Consider the following 23040-nt stretch of genomic DNA (forward strand, 5'->3'; position numbering starts at 1 on the left):
AAAAAAAAATGGGGTGGAGTTCCCTCTAGTCTTCATAACCAGCACAGTTAAAGCAGACAGATGCGGGCTCTAGCCCCCAGCTGTCAGCTTTATCTTTGGCTGGTTATCAAAAAATAGAGGAGTCCACATGCAGTTTCTTTTTAAAATTTGTATCATTAAAAATACACCTGTGTGGTTTCCGCCCCCATTTTTGATAACCAGCCAAGTCAAAGCGTACATCTGGGGGCTGGTATTTTGAGATTGGGAAGGGACCATGGATATTGGCCCTCCCAAGCTTAAAAATCGCAGCCACTCCAGAAAAGAAGGCATTAGATGTGCCAATTTTGCTGCTTTGCCTGGCTTTTCTCACTTGCTCTGGTGCTGTGGCAAATAGGGCAATAGTTTTGGGGCTGTTGTCAGCTGAAAAATTTCTGCTGACATCAAACCCAGGGGTTATTAATTGAGAGGCATCTATCAGACACAACCGTTACTAAACCAGTTGTCAAATTTAATAAAGACACACAGAGAAAAGTACTTTAATTGAAATAAATAATCCCCAACCCTGTTTTACCCATTTAATAATGTAAAAATAAAAAATCCACGCTGATAAATCCATATGTCCCACAATGAGCTTCAACTCGTGACCAGCTCAAACTGAGCTGAGCACGAGACTGGCAGTGACGTCATGAAGGCTATCGCCGGTTACAGTGTCACATTCTCATGGACAGCACAGTGTGTTCTGGATGTCAGGCTGAGCGGTCAGGACTAAGCTTTGCAGCTTGAACCGCGAAGACCCATGTACTTTTATGATCACCCCCCCCCCTCCTTGTCTACCTTCCCTTTTATCTTATTTTTCTTTGGCATGTTTGTGTTCTTATAATTTTTTACTTTTTTTCTCATCAAAAGTCATGTTTTAACTCTGTATAATTAAGCGGATGCTGGAACCCCCTAGTTTTTCCACTGAGCGGTTGCATTACTTATGTCACTGCCGAGCAATGCATCCAGATGTAGTTGAGTTGGAGCTCATCGTGGGACATATGGATTATCAGAGAAGAGGTGAGTATAACTGATTTTTATTTTTCATTAATAAATGGGAAAAAGGTGGTCAGGGAGTGTATTTAAATTCAAGGACTTTTATCCATGTATGCCTTTATTAAATTTGCCAACGGGCTTGATGTCAGATGACATCAACCCTAAAAATATTACCCCGCTTACCACCATACCAGGGAAAGGGGGAAGAGCTGGGCAAAGCGCCAGAATTGATGCATGTAATGGATGCACCTTTTCTCGGTCTATTTTTAGGCTGTAGATGGCCAATATCTATGGCCTTTTCCATTTGAAAATACCAGCCCCAAAATGGGGGAAACCCACAACTATTTTTAAATTTATTTAAATAAAAAAACTGCATGGAGCCCCCTCTATTTTTGATAACCAGCCAAGATAAAGTTGACAGCTGTGGGCTGCAGTCCGCAGCTGTCCGCTTTAAATGCGCTGGTTAGCAAGACTAAGGAAGACCCTAGTCTAGGAAAAACAGGATTTTTGGGTTGCTTACCGTAAAATCTGTTTCTCGGAGCCTTCATTGGGGGACACAGAGACCATGGGTGTATGCTGCTGCCACTAGGAGGCTGACACTATGCACAAAAAAAAGGTTAGCTCCTCCTCCGCAGTGTACACCCCACCGACCGGCAGGGAATTCCTCAGTTAGTGAGAAAGCAGTAGGAGAAGTAACAGAACAGATTGAAAACAGAACAAACAACTCAACTGTAACCAATCAACCAAAGTAAGAACAGGAGTTGTAGAACATGGGAGGGTGCTGTGTCCCCCAATGAAGGCTCCGAGAAACAGATTTTACGGTAAGCAACCCAAAAATCCTGTTTTCTCGTTCGCCTTATTGGGGGACACAGAGACCATGGGACGTCCCAAAGCAGTCCCTGGGGTGGGAAACAAACTTCCATCAGGCCAGTGGACTCACCACCGCTGCCTGCAGAATCCTTCTACCTAGGCTGGCGTCCGCCGAAGCGTAGGTGTGGACCTGTAGAATTTCACAAACGTGTGAACCGAAGACCAGGTTGCAGCTTTGCAAAGCTGCAGCGCGGAGGCTCTGTGGCGTACCGTCCAGGAAGCACCCACTGCCCGGGTAGAGTGCGCTCTGATCCCCGGAGGGGCCACTCGATGCTTAACCCGGTAGGCCTCCAAAATTGCCGATCTGATCCAGCAAGCAATAGTAGCTTCGGAAGCCGGGTGACCTTTCCGCGCCCCATCTGGAATGACAAAAAGAGAGTCTGTCTTTCACAAGGAAGACGTACTAGACAGACTCTCATCGCCCTGACCAGATCCAGCTTGTTCAGGGACCGCTCCCGAGGGCGAGATGGACTCGGACAGAAGGACGGCAGAACAATATCCTCATTGAGGTGAAAGGAGGACACCACCTTCGGGAGAAAAGAGGGCGGAAGCCGCAGAACTACCTTGTCCTGGTGAAGTACCAGGAAAGGAGAGCGGCAAGAAAGAGCCGCCAATTCCGACACGCGCCGGATAGAGGTGATTGCCACCAGAAAGGCTACCTTCCAGGAGAGAAGGGAAAGGGCGACTTCTCTGAGAGGTTCAAAGGGAGAACCTTGCAGAACCTCAGAACCAGATTAAGATCCCATGGATCCACGGGCGCTCGATACGGAGGAGCCGTGTGAGCCGCGCCCTGAAGAAAGGTTTTGAGCTGAGGGCGGGAGGCCAAAGTCTTCTGAAATAAAATGGACAGCGCCGAAACTTGACCCTTCAAGGAACTGAGAGTAAGCCCCGCATCCAGCCCTGCCTGAAGAAACGCCAGAACTGAAGGGAGCGAAAAGCACATAGGCGCGATGTTATTGGCCTCACACCAAGTGAAATAGGCCTTCCAAGTACGGTAGTAAATTTTGGAAGATGATGGCTTCCTGGCTCGGATCATGGTATGGACTACTCGACCGGAGAATCCTGCTCGTTTCAAAACCTCGGTCTCAACAGCCACGCCGTTAAATTGAGCGGCTGAGAATTGGGGTGGCAAATCGGACCTTGAGACAGCAGATCTGCCCTGTCTAGAAGCTTCCAGGGGGCGTCCGCGAGAAGGTTGACAATGTCCGCGAACCAAGACCTTCTGGGCCAATTCGGGGCGATGAGAACGATTGGAATTCCTTCTGCTTTGATCTTCTTCAACAGCTTGAGAAGAAGAGGCAGGGGAGGAAACAGGTAGGGGAGCTCGAACTGTGACCAAAGAATGGCCAGAGCGTCGGCGCCCACTGCGAGAGGATCTCGAGCTCTGGATACAAACTGTGGGACCTTCCTGTTGAGGCAAGAAGCTAGCAGATCTACGTCCGGGGTTCCCCAACGACTGCAGAGCTGAAGAAATACCTCCGGATGTAGGGACCACTCTCCTGCCGCGAGACCCTCGCGGCTGAGAAAGTCGGCGGCCCAGTTGTCTACGCCGGGAATGTGTACCGCGGAGATTGTCGGTACCGAAATCTCTGCCCACTGAAGGATCTTGGACACTTCTGCCAGGGCTGAGACACTCCGTGTCCCTCCTTGGCGGTTGACATATGCCACCGCTGTGGCATTGTCTGTCTGAATCCGGACAGGCAGGCCCCTGAGGAGCCTCTCCCTGTGGACGAGAGCCAGATCGATCGCTCGTATCTAGGACGTTGATCGGCAGAGCAGATTCTTGAGTCGACCAACAACCCTGAACAGTGTGATTGCGGAACACTGCACCCCAGCCGAGGAGGCTGGCATCCGTTGTTACAATCTGCCAGTGAACAGGAAGAAAAGACCGCCCCAAGAGGATGAGAGGAGACGTCAACCACCAGTTGAGTGACCGCTTGATCCGGCATGAAAGACGAACAGGGCGATCCAGGGACAGAGCCGACCTGTTCCACCTCGACAGAATGGCGTGTTGGAGAGGTCTGGCGTGAAATTGGGCAAAGGGAACTGCCTCTATCGCCGCCACCATCTTTCCCAGGACCCTCATAGCTGTTCGGAGGGACGGAAATCGTGTGGTCTGCAGCGATCGTACAGCCTGCTGCAGGGAGAGAATCTTCTCTTGTGGGAGAAAGACCCTTGACCGACGAGTGTCATACAGTAGGCCCAGAAACACAAGACGTTGAGTAGGGACCAGACAGGACTTTTTCCTGTTGACGATCCACCCGAAATCGGAAAGAGTGTCCAGGACGATCGTCAAACTTAGGCGTGCCTGTTGGAAAGAGGGAGCTTTGATCAGAATATCGTCGAGGTACGGAAAAAGAACAAGACCTCTGATCCTCAACAAGGCCATCAATGCAGCCACGATCTTCGTGATGACTCTGGGAGCGGTGGCGAGACCGAAGGGCAGCGAGACGAACTGGTAATGTTCCTGGCGAACCGCAAAACGCAGGAACTTCTGATGTCCGGAGAATATTGGAACATGTAGATAGGCATCTTGGATGTCTATTGAACACATGAATTCCTGCTCCTCCATGGAAGCGATTATCGAACGAACCGACTCCATCCGGAAGTGGTGAAGACGGACTCTCTTGTTGAGCAGCTTGAGATCCAAGATGGGTCAGACCGCTCCGTCTTTTTTCGGCACGACAAACAGGTTTGAATAAAACCCTGTAAACCGCTCCGATTCTGGAAAGGGCACAATCACCCCGGAACTGAGGAGAGAGTCGATGGCCGTAAAGAACCCCGGGATCAAAGCTGGATCTTTTGGAGGACGGGATTCGAAGAAACGATCCCGTGGAAGAGAGACGAACTCTATCTTGTATCCTGACGATACAACCTCCCTGACCCAAGCGTCCTCTACTGAGGCCAGCCAGACGTCCTTGAAGAACAGGAGTCGACCTCCCAATTGGAAGGGACCCTGGGGAATCTGAGGATAGTCATGCTGATGTGGGCCGTCCAGATCCGGATCTAGATGGTCTGCCCTGCGAAGAGTGGGAGCGCCAGGAGGGAGTGGGTCTGAAGGAAACTTTCTTCCTATCTTGGCGTGCCTGCGGTCTTTGTTGGTTGGAGGAGGTCTCCGCCGTATTGAAACGGCGGTAAGCCCGAAAGGGTCGAAACTGACGCCTCAGTGGGGGTCTGCGAGGCTTGGACTGAGGCAGGAGAGAACTCGTGCCTCCGGTGGCATCCTTAATAATTTGGTCCAATTGGGATCCAAAGAGGCGCCCTCCCTGAAAAGGCAGATTAGTAAGCGACTTTTTAGAAGACGGGTCCGCCTGCCAGGCCTTGAGCCAAATTGTACGTCGGATTGCCACAACATTACTTGACGCCTGAACTGCGCAGGATGCGGCATCCAAAGAAGCAGAAAGCAGATAATCCCCCGCATGGGAAATCTGATTGGCAAAATCGGCCAATCGATCTGGTTGTGCTTTCTCTAGGATGCCCTGACGAAGATCCTCTGCCCAAGTGTCTATGGCTTTTGCTGCCCAAGATGAAGCAAAAATCGGGTATACCGCCGTCGAAGCCGCTTCGAAGGCAGACTTCGCTAGGGATTCTATCATTAGAATCCTTTAGAGACGCCACGCCTGAAAGCGGGAGAACTGTGTTATTAGAAAGCCTGGACACGGGCGGATCGACCGAGGGAGAGGCAGACCAGTTGTCCGTGAGCTCTTTAGCAAACGGGTACAGAACGCCGAGACGCTTCCCTCGTTGAAAGCGTCTGGTCGCATCCCCTCTTTCCCTGGTAAAAATCTTTCCAAACTCGGAATGTAAAGGGAATACCCTGGAGGGTGTTTCCTCCCGTCTGAACGAAACCTCGTGATCTGAGGATTTCGCAGGGGGGTCAGCAATGTCAAAGGTCTGATGGATCGCTGCAATGAGGTTCTGCACAGTAACCCTCATGTTCGCATCCTGGTCCGAATCCAGCTCTAAGATCCCCTCAGCTGACCTGTCCGAGAGCGCTTCACCTGACTCGGGAGAGGAGGCCCGGGAGGGAGGCTGCCGAGAAGGACTATGTGGTGACATGGGGCAAGGAGAGGATTCCGGCTGGAGATCCTGCCTGGGTCTTTTGCGACTAACGCTGGCCGACTCAGATGGGACCTCTTGAGGCCTGCTGGACCCTGTAGAGGTGTCCAAGGGCAACTTATCCAGGACGGCTACTAGGGACTGAGACACCCTGGTGAGGTCTGCCACTGACTGTGAAAGAGACGAGGCCCAGCCAGGCATGGGGGGGGTTCACTCTCGCCTGGGGCCCTAGATGGCTCCTGGGCGGCGTCAGGTTGAATAGGATTGCTACAATCCAGGCAGAGGGAGGTGGACTGACCTGAGAGAAGTTTGTGATTGCAAGAAGAGCATGCAAAGAACTTGACGAGAGTACAGGAGGGAGCCGCATGGCGGTTACGGTCAGATTTGGAGTTAGACATAGTGAAACCTGAGGTAGTGCCAGAAGGTTGGGGGACAGGGTGCAGAGAAGGGTGTCAACCTGCAGATGCAGAGCTACTCACGGTCCGGTGACCCCAGAGACGAAGGTATCCACCTCTCTGCAGCTGCAGGTCAGAGCGATATCCGGCTGACAGGCCCAGGGAGCGATATCCGGCTGACAGGGGCGTCCGGCTGTGCGGCTGCAAGATGGCGACCGCCTGAGAGGAATCAGGGAAAAACGCGCTCCCAGGGGAAGGAGGGCGGGGCTAACCGCCTGCTGAAAACAGCACCGCCCCTGGCCAGGAACAGGCTGAGAAGAGCAGTGGGAGGGCCTGGAACGGGCGGGAGAGAAGCCCGCTTAGTAGAAAGGGGCGGGGGGCGTGGCCGCGATACAAGAGTAGGCCCGAACTGAAGCCGGGGCCTAAATTAATCGCGGGGGCCGCCTGTCAGCACAGGGGCGGCGCGGAGGAACCGCAACATGAGCGCTGCCGGGGAAAAGACCCCTGTCCGGCATAGGGACAGCGGCTGACCACAAAAAAGGCAGCCTGGAGGTGCGGGACGGCCACGGAGACCCGCAGTGCTACCGCATCCTAGCTCCAAGGGAATCTCTCCTGACCAAGTCCAGAGACGAGTGGGGATCTAATACTCACCCTGTCCCGGGCCCGAACCCTGAAAATAAAGGTACCTTCTGATTGAAGCTTGTCTGCGTCTCATCCGAACGACAGGCTCTTGCAGGCGAGTGGGTGGGAGACAGACGACCAGGACTCTCAGAAAAGCCGACACGTACACATGTTGGCGTCCGCCCGGAAGGCTGCTGGTCCTGGTGCAGAGAGCTGCGAGGATACGGGGCGGCAGTACGCGCCGTACTCGCAGCCTCTTCGTGGGACTACAGAGGTGACTATTCACCCTGTATCCCTCCGGAGAAACCCGAAAAGGAACGACGCACATCGAGGTAGATATGGGTCTAATGAAAGACCCGTGTCCACCTCCTACTGACACTAAGCTAAACTGAGGAATTCCCTGCCAGTCGGTGGGGTGTATACTGAGGAGGAGGAGCTAACCTTTTTTTGTGCATAGTGTCAGCCTCCTAGTGGCAGCAGCATACACCCATGGTCTCTGTGTCCCCCAATAAGGCGAACGAGAAAACCCTTTTCTATTATTTTATTTTTTTCACATGACTCGACGGCCAATCACAGCCATGTCAATACTTGACATGACTGAGCCAGACGTGCCCAAACAGGAAAGGCTTGTTGATTGGATGCCGATCCCGAACTGTAACAAGGACTTCCCGGAGAAGACAGTGTTCGGGGTCCTTGCACGGACTGTAGGTGTCTGGTATGGACCCTGAACTTTACCGTTTGGGTTCGCCCATCTCTAGTGAGAACGCCAAGCAACTATGGGAACAGTGTCTGAGCGCAGGCTATCAGCATATGCAGAGACTATAATAAAGGCGTTGTGCACATTTATCCATATATGACTGACAGCAAGATATGAATTGTGGAATTGGGCTCTATAAAGTAATAGTGGCAGTTTGAGACACTTGGAGGAACCTGAAGGGTTCCCTTTAAGATACTTGCCTTTTTCTGAACCTCATCAAAGATCTCAGGTGTTGGGTCTTCATTGTTTACCCCTTCTTCAAGTCTTGCTAACAAATAATCATCAATTTCAACTCTTGGTGATGCCTGCAAAGCAAATCCACAACCAGAAATACTGATAAATGATTACAGACCTAAAACTCTGTATTCGCACACAACTATTTACAAAGAGGTGTCCAACACAAAGCACCATATGGATTGCTGGAAAAAAAGGGGGTCTTCAAGTTTCCATATAAATATTACTTACTAATTCAGGTGCCATTATAAGTTTATAAAATTGTTGCGTTCATCATCGTTTACTATACAAACCGAATATTGTAATACCTTTTCTGATAAGTACTGGTCAAACACGCCAACGGCAGCCGCTCTTAACAGCCCCTTAGTTTGATTGGTTTGGTGTTTCCCATCACGTTGCCGGCTGCGCAGCACCTCCAGCTGTTGCTGTGCCGTCACCCGGTACCCCTCCACTGTGAGCCAGAAGAAGAGATGTGCTTGGCCCCCAGTTTGCTGCATAAAATCTAAGGGAACAAGAAACCTCGTGAGAAAATGGACACGTACATTTTTTATTCATAAATAACACAAACGCCTCTGATGCCCACTGAATACATGCACACTGGATCGTGCATACGTTCTGAATGGCACCAGGATAGTAAGCCTATGCTTCACACATCCGGCTGGAGTTTTTCTTGCTTGAGAAAAAAAAAAAACCCATGCATTTCTTTTTTCGCTTTTTTTACTTCTTCAATTCAACAAATAGGAAAAATGTTGGTCATTTAAAGCTTTATATTTTGTGTTAATATCAAAAAGGAAAAAAAAAAAAAAAGTTTCAACTTTTGTGACCCACTAACGGGACATTAACCTTCATAACTTGCTACTAGAAAACGCTGCAATACCTACCGTATATTTCAGAGTACCTTCTTATCAGTACAGTACTTTACAATTAATCCAAGCATGTGGCAAAGTACAAAGACAGTAAGGTAGGGAGCATTTAATTAGGCTCTTAGCTGACAGTACCAACAAATCGGCACGCAATGATCATGCGGCAAGTGGGGAAACAGGGTAAAATGTTTGCCACACGTCAGTAGATAGTGATGAGACCCTAAACAACAATTGCCACTAAAGAGCCACAGCCCAAATCTTAAAACGCCACCAGGGAAAGTAGCTCAACCACCTACAACTGAATATCTAAAGACAGAATGTGAAAAATACCCGACTGCTCAAGTCTGGCGTTGTACACACTAGTCCAAATGAAGATGTATGATGGTGAAGAGGCGCACGCCACTTACTGCATCTGGCGGACAAGTGGCCTATGCCGCCACTAGAAATGTTTCTACAGACAGGGCCTGCCAAGATTTCTGGAGTAAGGAACATTACGTTTGGGCAAGAATCAGAATGGCGGGTTATTCCACATACACTTCCCAACACTGCACCAACTTTGGTGGAGCTGACCGGGGCTGGCGCACAAATGCCAAAAGTCGCAAACATTTTTGCAACTTTACACAAAAAAAAAAAAAAGTCAAAAAAACAACTGTCGGCCTCAAACTTTTCAGAGGAACTTCTAGGCTATAGGCTTTGCTCCTACTAAACATTAGCAAAGTTTCTAAGCTATTACAAGGATCAGTCCTCCAACAGGGAGGAGACGGCACTGCGGATGGTGACGGCGGCACAGATATTGCTCTAGGTAATTACACAGAAGTGAAACTGGGCTTTTTTAAAATTGCTCAAGTGATTGTGCATTATGCTGAAAACAAGACTTTCTGTCATGGGTAATGTGCGCTACAGATCAGGAGTAACTATCTGTCTGGGAACACAAAGACATCTTTATGGCAATGATCATGTTTATGTAACAATCTGAATATAACAGCGCTGAGGAAGGGAGAGCACATGAGACGCGGTGGGGTTTGTGCACTACGCTTTTACTTTTGACATCATTTTCTACTTTGCACAAATCACAGGCAATAGCTTCATTACGTAACCGCGTAATGTGAATTTGGTGCTATAAGTGAGCTGAACTATAACCCTTTCACTGCCGAGGTCAAATGTAATATGGCAGGCCTACGGGAGCCCTCCATACCCAATGTCAGACTGGTTGGAGGAGAATGCCAGAGGTACACCAAGTACAGCGCAATTTTAATAAATCAATATTGATTTAACTATCTACTACTAAGTTACTGTACAATTTAAGAAAAACCTTAAGATGTACAGTCATCCTAACTCCTATTTTTGCAGATTTGTTAATTGGAGAACAACAATATGATATGAAGGATTTTCACTCACCCATAAAAAACTGTAGTGCAACATTGTGTACAAGAATTCTGTCCAGCGGGACTGTGCAAAGTTTTCCAAAGCTTGCAGCCAACTTCACAGTGTCAATTTCCTGTAAGAAACGTGGAACATTGTATTACGCTTCCAGGAGATCTCCGCAGAACTACAGACAAGATTTACGAAGCTTGCCACAAAAGCCATTTTGTACCCGCCTTGGACCTCATTGATCATTTCTTTTGGTCTGACCGTTGAGGAGCGCAGCCTAGTAAACGATGAGGCGACGTCATGAGAAAAGGAGACATGACTTAAAGGGATTGTCCGACCTTAGGCTATAAGTCAGCAGTCACCAAGTGCAGTCTTGTGAATCCTCACCGTGCACACTGGGCGCTTTGAGGATTCTCCGGTGGCGGGAGTTGCAGGCACACGACCACAAGTATGTGATTTTCATACAAGTGGTCACGTGCATGGTGTAAATGGTCGCTCTCCACCTGTTTCTTCAGCAGCACGTTGCTGCACAGTGTCACTGCCTTGCTGTGGGGAGGGGGCACGCCTTCTTTGATCAGATACATTTTTATTGAGCATTTTACAAATAATTCAAGCAAAGGAGTGATAAAAATGTATAACAATGAGCATCTCATATCCTGTTAAAACAAAAAGACCCCCCCCCCCCAACTCTGTTCCTGAGGATAGTCCCACACAACATCTAGTCAATTAAGTCATGGAAAAGTCTCGTCCTTTACAGGTGGTTTGTTTCACACATGGTCGCACAGAATTAAGAACTGAAACCAGACAGGCATAAATAAGCATTTTGAACATTCACCGTATAGCGCTACAACTACATTTCTTCAGATTTTTAAAAGGATTACAGTCAACGCTCCGGTGGGCTCTCCACTACATGATCGGCATTGTCTGGGGTCAGTCTTGAGATTGAACATGTACAGCTCTACTGCGTATTGGGAAGTATACTGACCATTTATAAGCTTTATTGACCGAATGAAGGGGATAATAGTCTAGGCCTGGTCAGGGTCAGATGGGTATGACCAGGGGAGTCTAGACATGGAGCCCACCCACAATTTTTAAAACTTTTGCAGGGGTAGCCCCTTTTTTTGAAATACAAATGTCTCAATGTGAAGCAAGTTTTTAACCCTGGGAATAAATCCAAAGGGAAGTCGATTGAGGTGAGCAGCTAACTATTCTATAGAACTTAATGATCTGGAGAGACAAAGCTGAGATTTCAGGAGAGAAATTCTCAGCCTGAAATGTAACTCCAGGCTCTATTTGCCAAGCTACTTGGCAGCCAGCTTTATACTATGTAAGATACAAGCTCTAATAACAGCATATAGATGCGTTTATTTGACGCACTCATCCGCATGCGCATGAATGCGCATAGATTTTTGCCGCTTCCAAAAATCCAACATGACGCGTTCGCCAGTCCCCGCCGCACACCGAAAAACAACGCATGCGTACGCTGACGCATGCGAACTGATGCAAACGCATACCCCTGCGTACACCATGTTAAAGATAGGGAAACATGACGCATAAGGATTGCTGCGGATGAAACGCTGCGCAAACAAACGCAAATGTGAAGCGAGCCTTAGGCTGCGTTCACCCGTTGCAGTTTTTTACGAGCGATTTTGCCACAAAAACACAAAAAAACAGCATCCCATGCAATCCTATGGGATTCCGCAATGCTGTGCTAATGCTGCGGATTTTCCCACGGCGGAATCGCATCGCGGAAAAATACGCAGCATACTCATTAATTTTGCGGAATCGCGGTGATTCCGCCCACATAGGAATGCATTGTTCTGCTTACTTTCTGCTACAGTATCGCGAGACCGCTACGTCATCAAAAGTTTCGCAAGGCATTACTGGGAACGGGAGCATTGCGATGATCGGGAATGCTGCGCAGGACATTGGAAGGTGAGAAAAACACGTTTTTTTAATTATTTTTAACATTAGATCTTTTTACTACTGATGCTGCATAGGCAGCCTCAATAGTAAAAAGTTAGTCACACTTGTCAAACACTGTTTGACGAGTGTGACCAACCTGTCAATCAGTTCTCCAAGCGATGCTACAGATCGCTTGGAAAACGCTAGCATTCTTAAAGCTAATTCCGCTTGCAAATCGCTAGTTTTTCCGCAGGAATTTAAAATGCAGTTTTCCCACAGAATGGAATTCCCACGGTAATTTCCGCAGGAGTTCCGCAACGTGTGCACATAGCCTTAGGATGACTAATTGACGAGTCTCCTCAGTTAGCAGTTCGGTAACGTACCATACATACAGCAGGGCCCGAGAGAAAGTACAACCAAAATGCCTCGATGATGAGGTTCAGCACTACCAACCTAAAATCTAAGCCTGGAGCAACCCCACATCACATGAAATAAATCAGCGTTAGGAAGCTTACAAAGTGTAACAAAATGAGTTAGGTTTGTACCTCGATATTGTATAACCGGGGAGAGTACAATATGCTCCAGGGATCACATAGTTGTGACAACCTTTGTGTTTTGCTCATGGACACCATGGGGACCAACCAAAGGATATTCACCCATTTGTCATAGATTGAGACCACCTCCTGTTCTCGTTTACACTTTTAATGTGCACTCTAAGGACCTGCTCCATCAGGCACTTAAAGCAAAATTATCCCTTGATTTGGCATTCTCTTTCCGCATGTTCTCGTCCTCTTCTTGGTGTCATCTTGTGTCTCACACGCCATTCCCCTGCTTGCTTTCACTCTCTTCATAGCAGACGGAGAGTCTCCTACAGAGCTACCCGGAGTGTCACAGGATGTCGGGGGAGGTATTGGCAGCTGTTTGGCCCATTCGCTAGGTAATTAGTTCAGCAATAGAAGGATAAACCCATGATCACTACAAAGAGCTCATTAGGTATGATTCAGCTCACATCTTGCAGTAGCCACGTCCTCTGGGGTGCACTACTCCTTGAGTGACAGTTCTGGTTCAGTAGCTTCGGCCTAATGAGATATTGCTTGTTGATTGGATACATAAATTCTACCAGCGCTTGTTCTCAAGTCTACACCACTACATATTTATATGCAAATAAAGGGATAACAAAGTCTTTTAACATACAGTACTCATGGCTAGGGAACGTGAGAGCAGCGATTTGGAGAACTGCTCTGGAAACTGCTGATGGCGGGGCCTTTTGATATTGTAGGCCTAATAACAGGTCAGGAGATGACAGGGAAGTGGATGGAGGTGAGCAGCTAACTATTCTATAGAACTTAATGATCTGGAGAGACAAAGCTGGGATTTCAGGAGTGAAATTCTCAGCCTGAAATGTAACTCCAGGCTCTATTTGCCAAGCTACTTGGCAGCCAGCTTTACACTATGTAAGATACAAGCTCTAATGACAGCATATTGAAAAAGCAAATCAATTGCAAACCTACCTAAATTTTGATAACATGAAAATACCACTTTAAGCTTTGGAAACCCCCCTTTAATATTGGATTAACTGCTCCAGTAAGCTATATCCAGAATGTGCAGGTTTCCAACAATAACCAGGAGAAGACGATCACACAGAGAGCTCAAGCTACACATCAGCACGTAACATCTGAATGTAAACAGCGGTCATGAGGATTAGGTCTCAAAACGCTTACATAATTCACAAGGAATGGAATGTTAATGTGCTCTTAAAAGAGAAGGTTATCTCTTAATGTCTAGGCCAACTCTTTAGAGACACATTTACTTCGAAATGTACAAATATCTGGTGTTGCCATGGCAACAATCTAATCATCATGTTAGTGATGACCATACAAAAACAATACAATGAGTACAATTATAGATTATACATTATAATAAGTTACGTACAGGACAATGCTGGGAAAAAGATGGTAATTATAATAAATACGGCCATCACCACCATTCTGGTGTAATGTACGGCCAAATACTGGTGTGGGTGCAGTACATCAAGGGAAACACTCGGCTCCGAGTCACGCGTGAACAGGATTTCTAAAACTGCATGCGTAAATTTATTACATTAAAGGGATTGTCTAGGATTAGGAAAAAAGGGTCTGCTTTCTTTCCCTGACCAGGCATCTCCATTTTCCATGGGTCTTGTTTCTGGTACCACAGCATTTCACTGGGAAACCTGCCGTACCCGACACGTTCCACGGACAAGACTACTGCCATTTCTGTAGAGACGTCCCTACTTTTATAATCCAAAATAAGCCCTTTATTACTATTTTTCAAATTTACACGAACAAAACATTTTGGCCCTTAAAGGGCCGTTCACATTGCAGTTTGCCTCTTGTCTGGTGTTTTGTCTGAATCTCCACAAAATGTGATTCAGACAGAAATCTACGATGACAATGGAGGCAACGAGAAAATTGGTATTCACATGGATTGTGTTTGCACTGTTGTTTCCAGCAATGTACATTTTTCAGATCTTTTGATTTTCTTCACTGATGCTTTTATGTAAAGTGGTTTGTGTTTTTTAAAGTTTTTCAGGATATAAAATGCAGGGTTTCTTTTGCATTACATGCAGCAGGCTCTTTTCTGTGCTTCTCAAAACACCCATATTACATTTGCTCAAAAGGGAAATTTTACTTTATTTCATTTAATAATTGGAAAACCAGTATCTTCCAACAGAACGTCTCCAGGCAGATGCTCATCTAAGCGCTGTTACCCTAAAAAATGGATTACCAGAAGAGATGAGCGAATATGTTCGGAAACTATCTCCGAATCCAGATTTGCCATATTGGTACCCTATTTGTGCCGAATTTATGTTTGACGATCGTTTCCGAACATATTTACTCATTTATCCTCCTCCCATTGACTCCAATGCAAATACAATATTTGCTGACGATCGTAATCTGAACCGAATATTGAAAAATTCGCTCAACTGTAATTACCAGGTCAGAACTGAGGGTCTTTGATAGACCTTGCGCTGATCTCAGGGCTAACTTCTTAAAACGTTTAGGGGCAGATTCATCATTCATGAGGGTTTTTTTTTTTTTTGAATCGTGAATTGGGCTCTGATCTCTTTTACTCCAAATTCATCAAAACAGTGCATGTGATTCACGAATTTAACAAAAGGCCCAAATGGTCTAACTGTTTCTGCAACTCTACAACGGGAAATGTGGTTTGTTTTGCAAACAGAAAATCACTCCAGGGGGAGAACAAGAGTAGAGTCGAGCCAAATTTGTGACTTTTAAAACGTCACAATTCATAAATCCGTTTAAAACTTCTGGAAAAGGCACAATGACTTAAAAATTTAAAAACCAATGAAATCACAAAAAAGACAAATAGAAAAAAAAGGTGCAAATTGTTTAATACGTTTGTTGAAAATCAAAAATTGACAAAGGCATTCACGCCAAACAACCAGCCTAAATAAAATGGTGAATGAGGTCCTCAGCCTTTGCAATCATCATCCCCAGGACTAGCCATCAGGTGAAGAGGAGACAACATCCTTCTTTTGCAATGCCACTGTAGGGTCGGTGGGCCGAGCAGGGGGGTGGTCCCTCTGTATACCGCGCAGTAACGTACAGACACAAGCTGGAGGCAATTTTCGGGTGCAACAGGTCCAAGTTTATTCTCTTGCCGTCCACACGACGGCCTCACAGTACACCACAATCCTGTTCCAGGCTCTCCGGTTACAGAACACTTTAACGTACAGTACTCTCAACAGGGACGTATATATACGTGTTGTCCCTTTGACGCTCTGACAGCTCCGTCACTGTGGCTGCCGTAGGCCTGTACACCAACAGTAATTTTACTGGTCATACGTTGTTCCAAATACGATGTCCTACACCCGGTGCCTCGTCTATACTGCGGTACTTCTGGTCAGGACCACCCCCCTGACTTTCTCTCTCCTCAGTCCCCCTGGTTAGGTTTTCCTCACAGTGCCACAACTGTCACAGTGTCCTTATCACTTGAGCTCCCCCTGGGGACTGGAACTTTCTGGAACCCTCCTTCAAATTTATATCTTTCCCGATTCCCTATAACTCCGCCCCCCATGACCAACGGTTTCTTAAGCCCTAAGCTGATGTCAAGTCCTATGCTCACACTCCTCCATTGCCCTCTAATGGTCAACCCAAGGTACTGCACGTCCTCTACACTTTCCTAGCTGTTTCCCCACTGTAATAACTTTTTGGATAGAATATTTAGGCTTACTGTGCGCTGCTGAAACCAGGATAAATTCACCACATGAGAAACTTTTTAACTCTTTATTCCCAACGCGTTTCAAAGTGGAAAATCACTTCTTCAGGGGATGACATCCCCTGAAGAAGTGATTTTCCACTTTGAAACGCGTTGGGAATAAAGAGTTAAAAAGTTTCTCATGTGGTGACTTTATCCTGGTTTCAGCAGCGCACAGTAAGCCTAAATATTCTATCCAAAAGGATCTTTAACTGTGGTCACGGACGTGAACCTCGGGCGTGCAGCAGGCTGACATTGACTTATATGCTTTAATCTATCTTGGAAAAGGTGAGTGGATTCCCTTGAATTTATTTCATCTGTTACCCAGATAAGACCCTATTGCGCTCTTTCTTTCCCCAGTTTTATCTTGCCCACTGTAATAACTGACACCTGTCTAAACTGTGAAAACCTTCCTTTCTCTATACTGACAAGTCCGTCCATCCGTCAGGTCAGCTTCCCTACACCACAATCCAGCATTAGAAGTCAAACAGCTGGGATCAGAGATGTCGCCAATCCCAACAGTGGGCTGGCAGCTGACAATTGCAGAAGATCCCCACCCACATGTGATCAGGAAGGAAAACAAAAACCACAGCATCAAATATTACTAGCTTTCAGCCACACACATTTACTGCAAGTTGCCAAGGGGTTAAAGACCTTCTGGCCCATCATCAGCTTGGAGCTGGAGAGTCACGTAGACCCCGCAGACAGGACCGACATACACGTTACACAGGGTCAATACATAAACTTACTTTTCCAGACTGCAATCTCTGTATTCGTGTTTCACATACTTTCTTTACAAACAGCAAACTGTTTATCTGGTTTTTTATAGTGTTGATATCTAAAAGACAAAAAGTACGATAAGGATATTTCCAAGGCCGGTGAAGTCACAGATTTACACACTGCGGACTGCTTTTATTACTGTGGACAACAAATGTACAAAACTGACATTTGTGGTAACTGATTTCAGAAGGTTCCTCCAGATTTTTTTAAGACATAGGTAAACCACCTCCTATTGGTTTGAATAGGGGGCGGACGTGCAGTACCCGTCCACGGCCACTATACAGTCGATGGAGCTGTGCAGCTCTGCAACTGAGCAATTAAGGCCACTGCAGACACTGGGAACAGCTGATTGGTTGGGTGCCGCACCCCACCGATCAGACACTCATGACCCATCTTAAGGACAGGCCATCAATGTTAAAGTCCATTAAGAACCAAAACTACACAATCTACAAACGGCCAAAATCAAAAGGCAACAGGAACACCACAGCATTTACGTAAACCCCCCAAAATATGACATCGGGGAATGCTACGAGACCATGAACAAAAGGTAATGACGGGCTGTGATAAAATGGACAACACCTGTATACAACATGGGCCACGGCACACAGTCATCCACACACAGAGAACCAAACAAACAGGTTTTAATTTTGCATATTACTCAGCATCCCTGTTGACGTCATGATCTTACTCACTAGGTTTGGGAGGGATATTTGATGAAACAGATACAAAAAGGCGCCTGCCAGCTGTTCTAGCCTCCCTAAACTACCACCCTGTATGTAAAGCAACCTTTTCCTACTTCCTGACAAGCTCCTTTATGTGGCTTAGTAATTGCTGAATTAATGTAAAATTAATTTTGATGTTGCGTTTGCGCTATTCAAATTAGCGACTTACTGGTCAGGGGGGATGTTGATTACCCCAGATAAATCCTCCTAATTATGTAAGCGCACCATTGTGGGAGCGAGCGACAACTTGCAAGAGTAACCTCATCCCCGGCTCCATGCGCTAGGCAGCCAGGTGTGCCTCTTCGGCTACTATAGGCTCACTGTGCCTGCCCAGAAGGCAGCAGTGGAGCGTTAACGGAAAGAAACAACAAGGTTTTTGAACGCCTCAAAAAATAAAATAAAAAAAATAAACTCTGGCCACTTTATTAATAATGATTTTTAAGTGAGAAGTTTAGGGATCCAGCAAGTTATTGAGAAAGCTCACAAGACCATGTATACTCATTCTCTGCTGACAGAGATGCAGCATGTCCTGAGCAGTGTATGACTTGAGCAGGGAGGAGGGACACTGAACCTATCAGGCAAGATGGGAGGAGACAGATTAAACGTTGAAAGGACAATAGTTATTCTAAAATTGATTTTCAAAGCAAGGACACCAGCCTCATCAGTTATAAGATCTATATAATAAGGTATATGCTGCCTGTTTTGTTAAATGTTGTAGCAGATCTGCTTTTCAGGAGGATCGATCAGCTCTCTGTTTCCACAGCTACTAAAATGTGGAATGGATATGATAAAAGCTATGACTCTGCTTGGTTCAAACTGCCAAGACTGCACCCCAAAAGAAAAATAACATGATTAAATAGACAGAATAGGTTAGGGGTGTGCAGACAGACCAGATAAAATGTGTTGTATGCAAGGACGGCTCCAAGATTAAAAGAATGCCGGCACAAAGAAATAATCGGCTCTGTTCTACTGACCTTCTCCTACGGTGTCTAATGAACGGAGATACTGTAATTCTTCAGCAGCTTTGTCCCTCACAGCTTCCAACTCTCCAATATTGTCACTTAACTTAATGACATTCATGAAGGCCTCATAATTGCAATTGGAATCACGAATCTGAAACAAAAATTCTGTTAATTACACTTAGTTAGGGAAGCGCAAGAGGAATAGCAGTCAATACACCTCCTGATAGTCACAGACTTTATATATGGAGGCTTCAGCAAGAAAAAGAGCAAACGGCAGAAGGCACTTCCACCGCTCCACACAAGGTGGAAACTGTATCTTTAAGCCTATCATTGACAATAACGGTGGCTGAAGTCACGTATAGCCACGGACGCCTTCCAACTTTTCCAGAGAGGATCATGTTGGGTACTTTAAATATATATGCACAATCTTTCTTCTCCCCCTGGAGATAAGCTGCCCCCAGAGTTGGCTGACAGCAGTACAGTCCTCTCCCCATATACATCACATGCAGACTAAATGCATAGGAGGGAGAGATGCCCATCAGGACAAAAGAGCTTTCGGCAGATGGATATGGCCACTCTTAAGCAGATATTGGCATATGGGGCAGAGGATGATCACCTACATAAATGGAACAGGTTCAGATTGCACCAGCTATGGGGACCTGAACCAAAATCCCATGAAGGGGAACATCGCCACACACTCTGTACCTTGTCCTACATAAACTCCTCTACAAAGTCTGGATTTCTCCCATATTTCAGTATACTAATTAACTCTCTATAGAACAGAGTTGTGTGTGTCTGGGTTTTGGGAAAATTAGACTGAAAGCACCACTGGAGATGGAAGAATTGATGACAATCTGTAGAAAATGTTCAGCGTACCACCACCAACACAAACATTCTGCTTGGGGGCTTTTGCTTATACTTTATCATTTTTATAACGTACCATTTATATGGGAGATGACACGATTTGCACAGCACAGAGCCCTCTACATGGCATTCCTCTGCACTTCTCCCTAAAGCAACATGTCAAGCTATAAAGTCTTTGTACGTGACTCTAGAATTTAAGGCGCCATTCAAGATGGTGCAAATTGCTCATTTCTGCTCACAATAGTCTCATGCTACACCTTCATACGCAGACATAACACTTGCTGAACTAAACCTTTTTCTTTTTAAAACTTTACAAAGCATGCGTAATAAACGATTTATAAAAGGTCATTAAGGAGCTCACCATCCAAATGATATATTGATTAATATAATCAGGATCACTGAGCTGGTTTATTAGAGGAAGAAGAATTCCTCGTGATAGGATTTCCTAAAGGGAAAATCAGAAAACCTTGAGTCAGTCATTAACATCAGAAAAATCTGGTTACTTATAATATCTGCTCTCTTCTCACCCGCGCAAAGTATCGCATGATCTTGTTCTGGAAGTCTCCAGGAGGTAGCAATAAATACAGTAAAACTTCACATAAATCCTTCAGGAACCCTAAAGACACAAACAAAGTTATGACATGTGGACGTGGCTTCTAACTTACACCGGGTAGGAGGAACCTAAAGAGGTCATATTGGTAAATTACGGTACTAATTACTGAAAGAGCCTAAATAATTGTTTGTTTTTTTACTAAAGTTGGTGTGAATCAATTCACAGGACCCATCCCTGCAACCAACTCCACAATTGGAGGATGATGGATGGAAGCCCAGAGAATCATCCTCAGACCCGCCAGCATCCACGGCTCTTATTTTCAATAGCTGAACTGGCGAGACATCATAGGTGTGTCACACTTTGATCACGGCGCACCAGACCGGCTAATTGAAAGAGGAGCAGCAGATTCCATCACGTAAATAGGTGGTTCACAGGACTCCCATTCAGCATCCACAGATAAAAGGGGTTGCCTGGCCTTAACCTACAGGTCTGCAGTCACTATATAACTCCTGACTTGTGAATCCTCACGTTGTGTGCACTGCAAGGATTCTCCAGTGCTGAGAGCGGGTGACCATGTGACGGCAAGTATGTGATATGCATACTACTGGTCTCATTCAGAGTAGACTGTTTCTGGCCTTGCTCAATACACTTGCATTGAACGAGGCTGTGCCCGTTTAGTCAGATTCTGGCCAGGAGCATGCATATAATTTACTTGCAGTTACCATATTTTGTGTTTTATAAGACGCACTGGATTATAAGACGCACCCCAAATTTTGAGGAGAAAAATAGTAAAAAAAAAAAAAAAAAAAAGAAAAACACCTTTAATAAGCTGGTGGTGTTTCTTACAAACCACGAGTCTTACTACTTACCGGGTGTGGTGGCTGCGATGGAACGGGGTCGCAGGGTCACTGCTGGCGGAGGCAGGAGTGGGGCGATGCTGCAGACCACAGACTGGGAGAAATGGGTGTTCGGATGTGCGACGCTGCACCGACATTTTGTGAAAGCCCGGAGCCCCCATACTTCCATGGTTTACTTTGCAGTGGACTCTGGGAAAATGGCCGACAGGAGGCGGCGCATGCGCAGATGAAGATTTTGACGCTGAGATCTCATCTCCCGAGATCTTGGTGCCGAGATCTCCATCTGTGCATGTGCTTTCTCCAGCAACCATTTTCCCGGAGTCCACCGCAATGTAAACCCAGGGAAAGTGAGGGGCTCCCGGGCTTTCACAAAATGTTGGTGGAGCCCCCGCACCACCGAAAACCCGCAGTGTCACACCTCCCAACACCCCCTCATCCCAACTTTTGGCTTGTAGCAACACGCAACTCTTGCCGCCTCCAGCAGCAACCCTGGGACCCTGCTCCACCGCGGCCAGACAGGTATTTTTGTATTATAAGATGCACCCCCATTTTCCCCCCAAATTTTTTGGGGAACACCACCATGGTTACTTACCGGTAGCCGGTTTTTCCGGAACCCATGACAGCACACCTGAGAGAGGGATCTGCCCCGCCAGGACAGTAACCTACTGAGATATAAGGGGCGGCACCTCTCCCCCACTTCAGTTGGTTACAGAGCATTGAGAGGACTTCCCGGTTAGTTACATGTTAATCCAACACCACATCACACAAATACATCCTACTAACGTGCGCAACCATACGGTGAAAAGGGGGGGAATATACGGGTGCTGTCATGGGTTCCGGAAAAAACGGCTACCTGTAAGTAACCATGGTGGCTTTCCCTTCACCCATGACAGCACACCTGAGAGATTTTTGGAGACTTCGAAACACCTTAAGGGCATGTCACACTAAGAGATATCGCTAGCAATATCGCTATAACTAGTGACGTTATAGCGATATTGCTAGCGATATCGCTATGTCTGATACTTACCAACGACCGGCTCCCCCGCTGGTAATCGCTGATCGCGCGAGAACGTTCAGGACTGTTTCTCGTCGTCAGCTTCCTGCAGCGCTTCCTGCTGTGAAGACGAGCGACACGTGGAGCCGGGCGGGAGGACGCAGGATCGCCTGGTGTGACAGGTAAGTAGCGATCCCCGTCCCCAGCGATGTCGCTAGTGAGATCTGCCTATGTGGCAGCTCACTAGCGACCACTTAGCGATGTACCAGCGATCCTGACCGCATCATATCGCTGGTCGGGATTGCTGGTACATCGCTAAGTGTGACAGTACCTTTAGGGAGGGACCACCGCTTGCAGCACCCTTCTACCAAAGGTTAAGTCAGCAGAGGAGGATAGATTCAATCTATAGTGCTTAAAGAAGGTTGAAGGTGAGGCCCAAGTAGCGGCCTTAGAAATCTGTTCAATCGATCTCTGCCTTTTCAGCCCAGGAGGTCGCCACGGCTCTGGTGGAATGAGCCTTGATGCCGTCAGGAATCGGAACAGCACAAGCTGAGTAGGCTACACTAATGGCCTCCCTAATCCATCTGGCAATAGTCCCTTTTGAAACCCTATAGCCTTTCCTGGCACCCTGAAAGGCTACGAATAGGGACTGGGACCTCCTCCACTGGCTAGTGACAGATATGTAATCTAGCATGGCTCTCTTAACGTCCAAACTATGGAATTTTTCCTCCCCTGAGTTCTTTGGATTCTCGCAAAAGGATGGAAGGATAATTTCCTGACCTCGATGGAAATCTGATGCTACCTTAGGCAGATTAGCGGGGTCTGTTCTTAATATCACCCTATCCTGAAAAAATTGTGTATAGAGTGGATTCACCGCGAGAGCCTGCAAGTCACTTACTCTACGGGCTGATGTAAGGGCCATAAAATGATCGCTTTTAGGGTAAGATATTTTATGGGTAGTT

General features: G+C 46.7%; 1 protein-coding gene across 2 annotated transcripts in view; it reads right to left on the bottom strand.

Moving 5' to 3' along the window:
* SNX13 (sorting nexin 13) overlaps positions 1-23040 on the bottom strand; it is a 140084-nt gene that overhangs the window by 45217 nt on the left and 71827 nt on the right. For both annotated transcript variants that reach the window (XM_073581437.1, XM_073581438.1), the window contains exons 8-14: positions 20202-20290; positions 20036-20119; positions 18823-18961; positions 17096-17184; positions 10209-10308; positions 8256-8449; positions 7914-8018 (exon numbers count right to left, since the gene is read on the bottom strand). In XM_073581437.1, the coding sequence (XP_073437538.1) occupies positions 7914-8018; positions 8256-8449; positions 10209-10308; positions 17096-17184; positions 18823-18961; positions 20036-20119; positions 20202-20290 (800 nt within the window). The remainder of the gene's footprint in view (positions 1-7913; positions 8019-8255; positions 8450-10208; positions 10309-17095; positions 17185-18822; positions 18962-20035; positions 20120-20201; positions 20291-23040) is intronic.

This window comes from Dendrobates tinctorius, unplaced genomic scaffold, assembly GCF_039654945.1.
Source record: "Dendrobates tinctorius isolate UK_male_01 unplaced genomic scaffold, ASM3965494v1 ptg000070l, whole genome shotgun sequence".
NCBI classification, from domain to species: domain Eukaryota; kingdom Metazoa; phylum Chordata; class Amphibia; order Anura; family Dendrobatidae; genus Dendrobates; species Dendrobates tinctorius.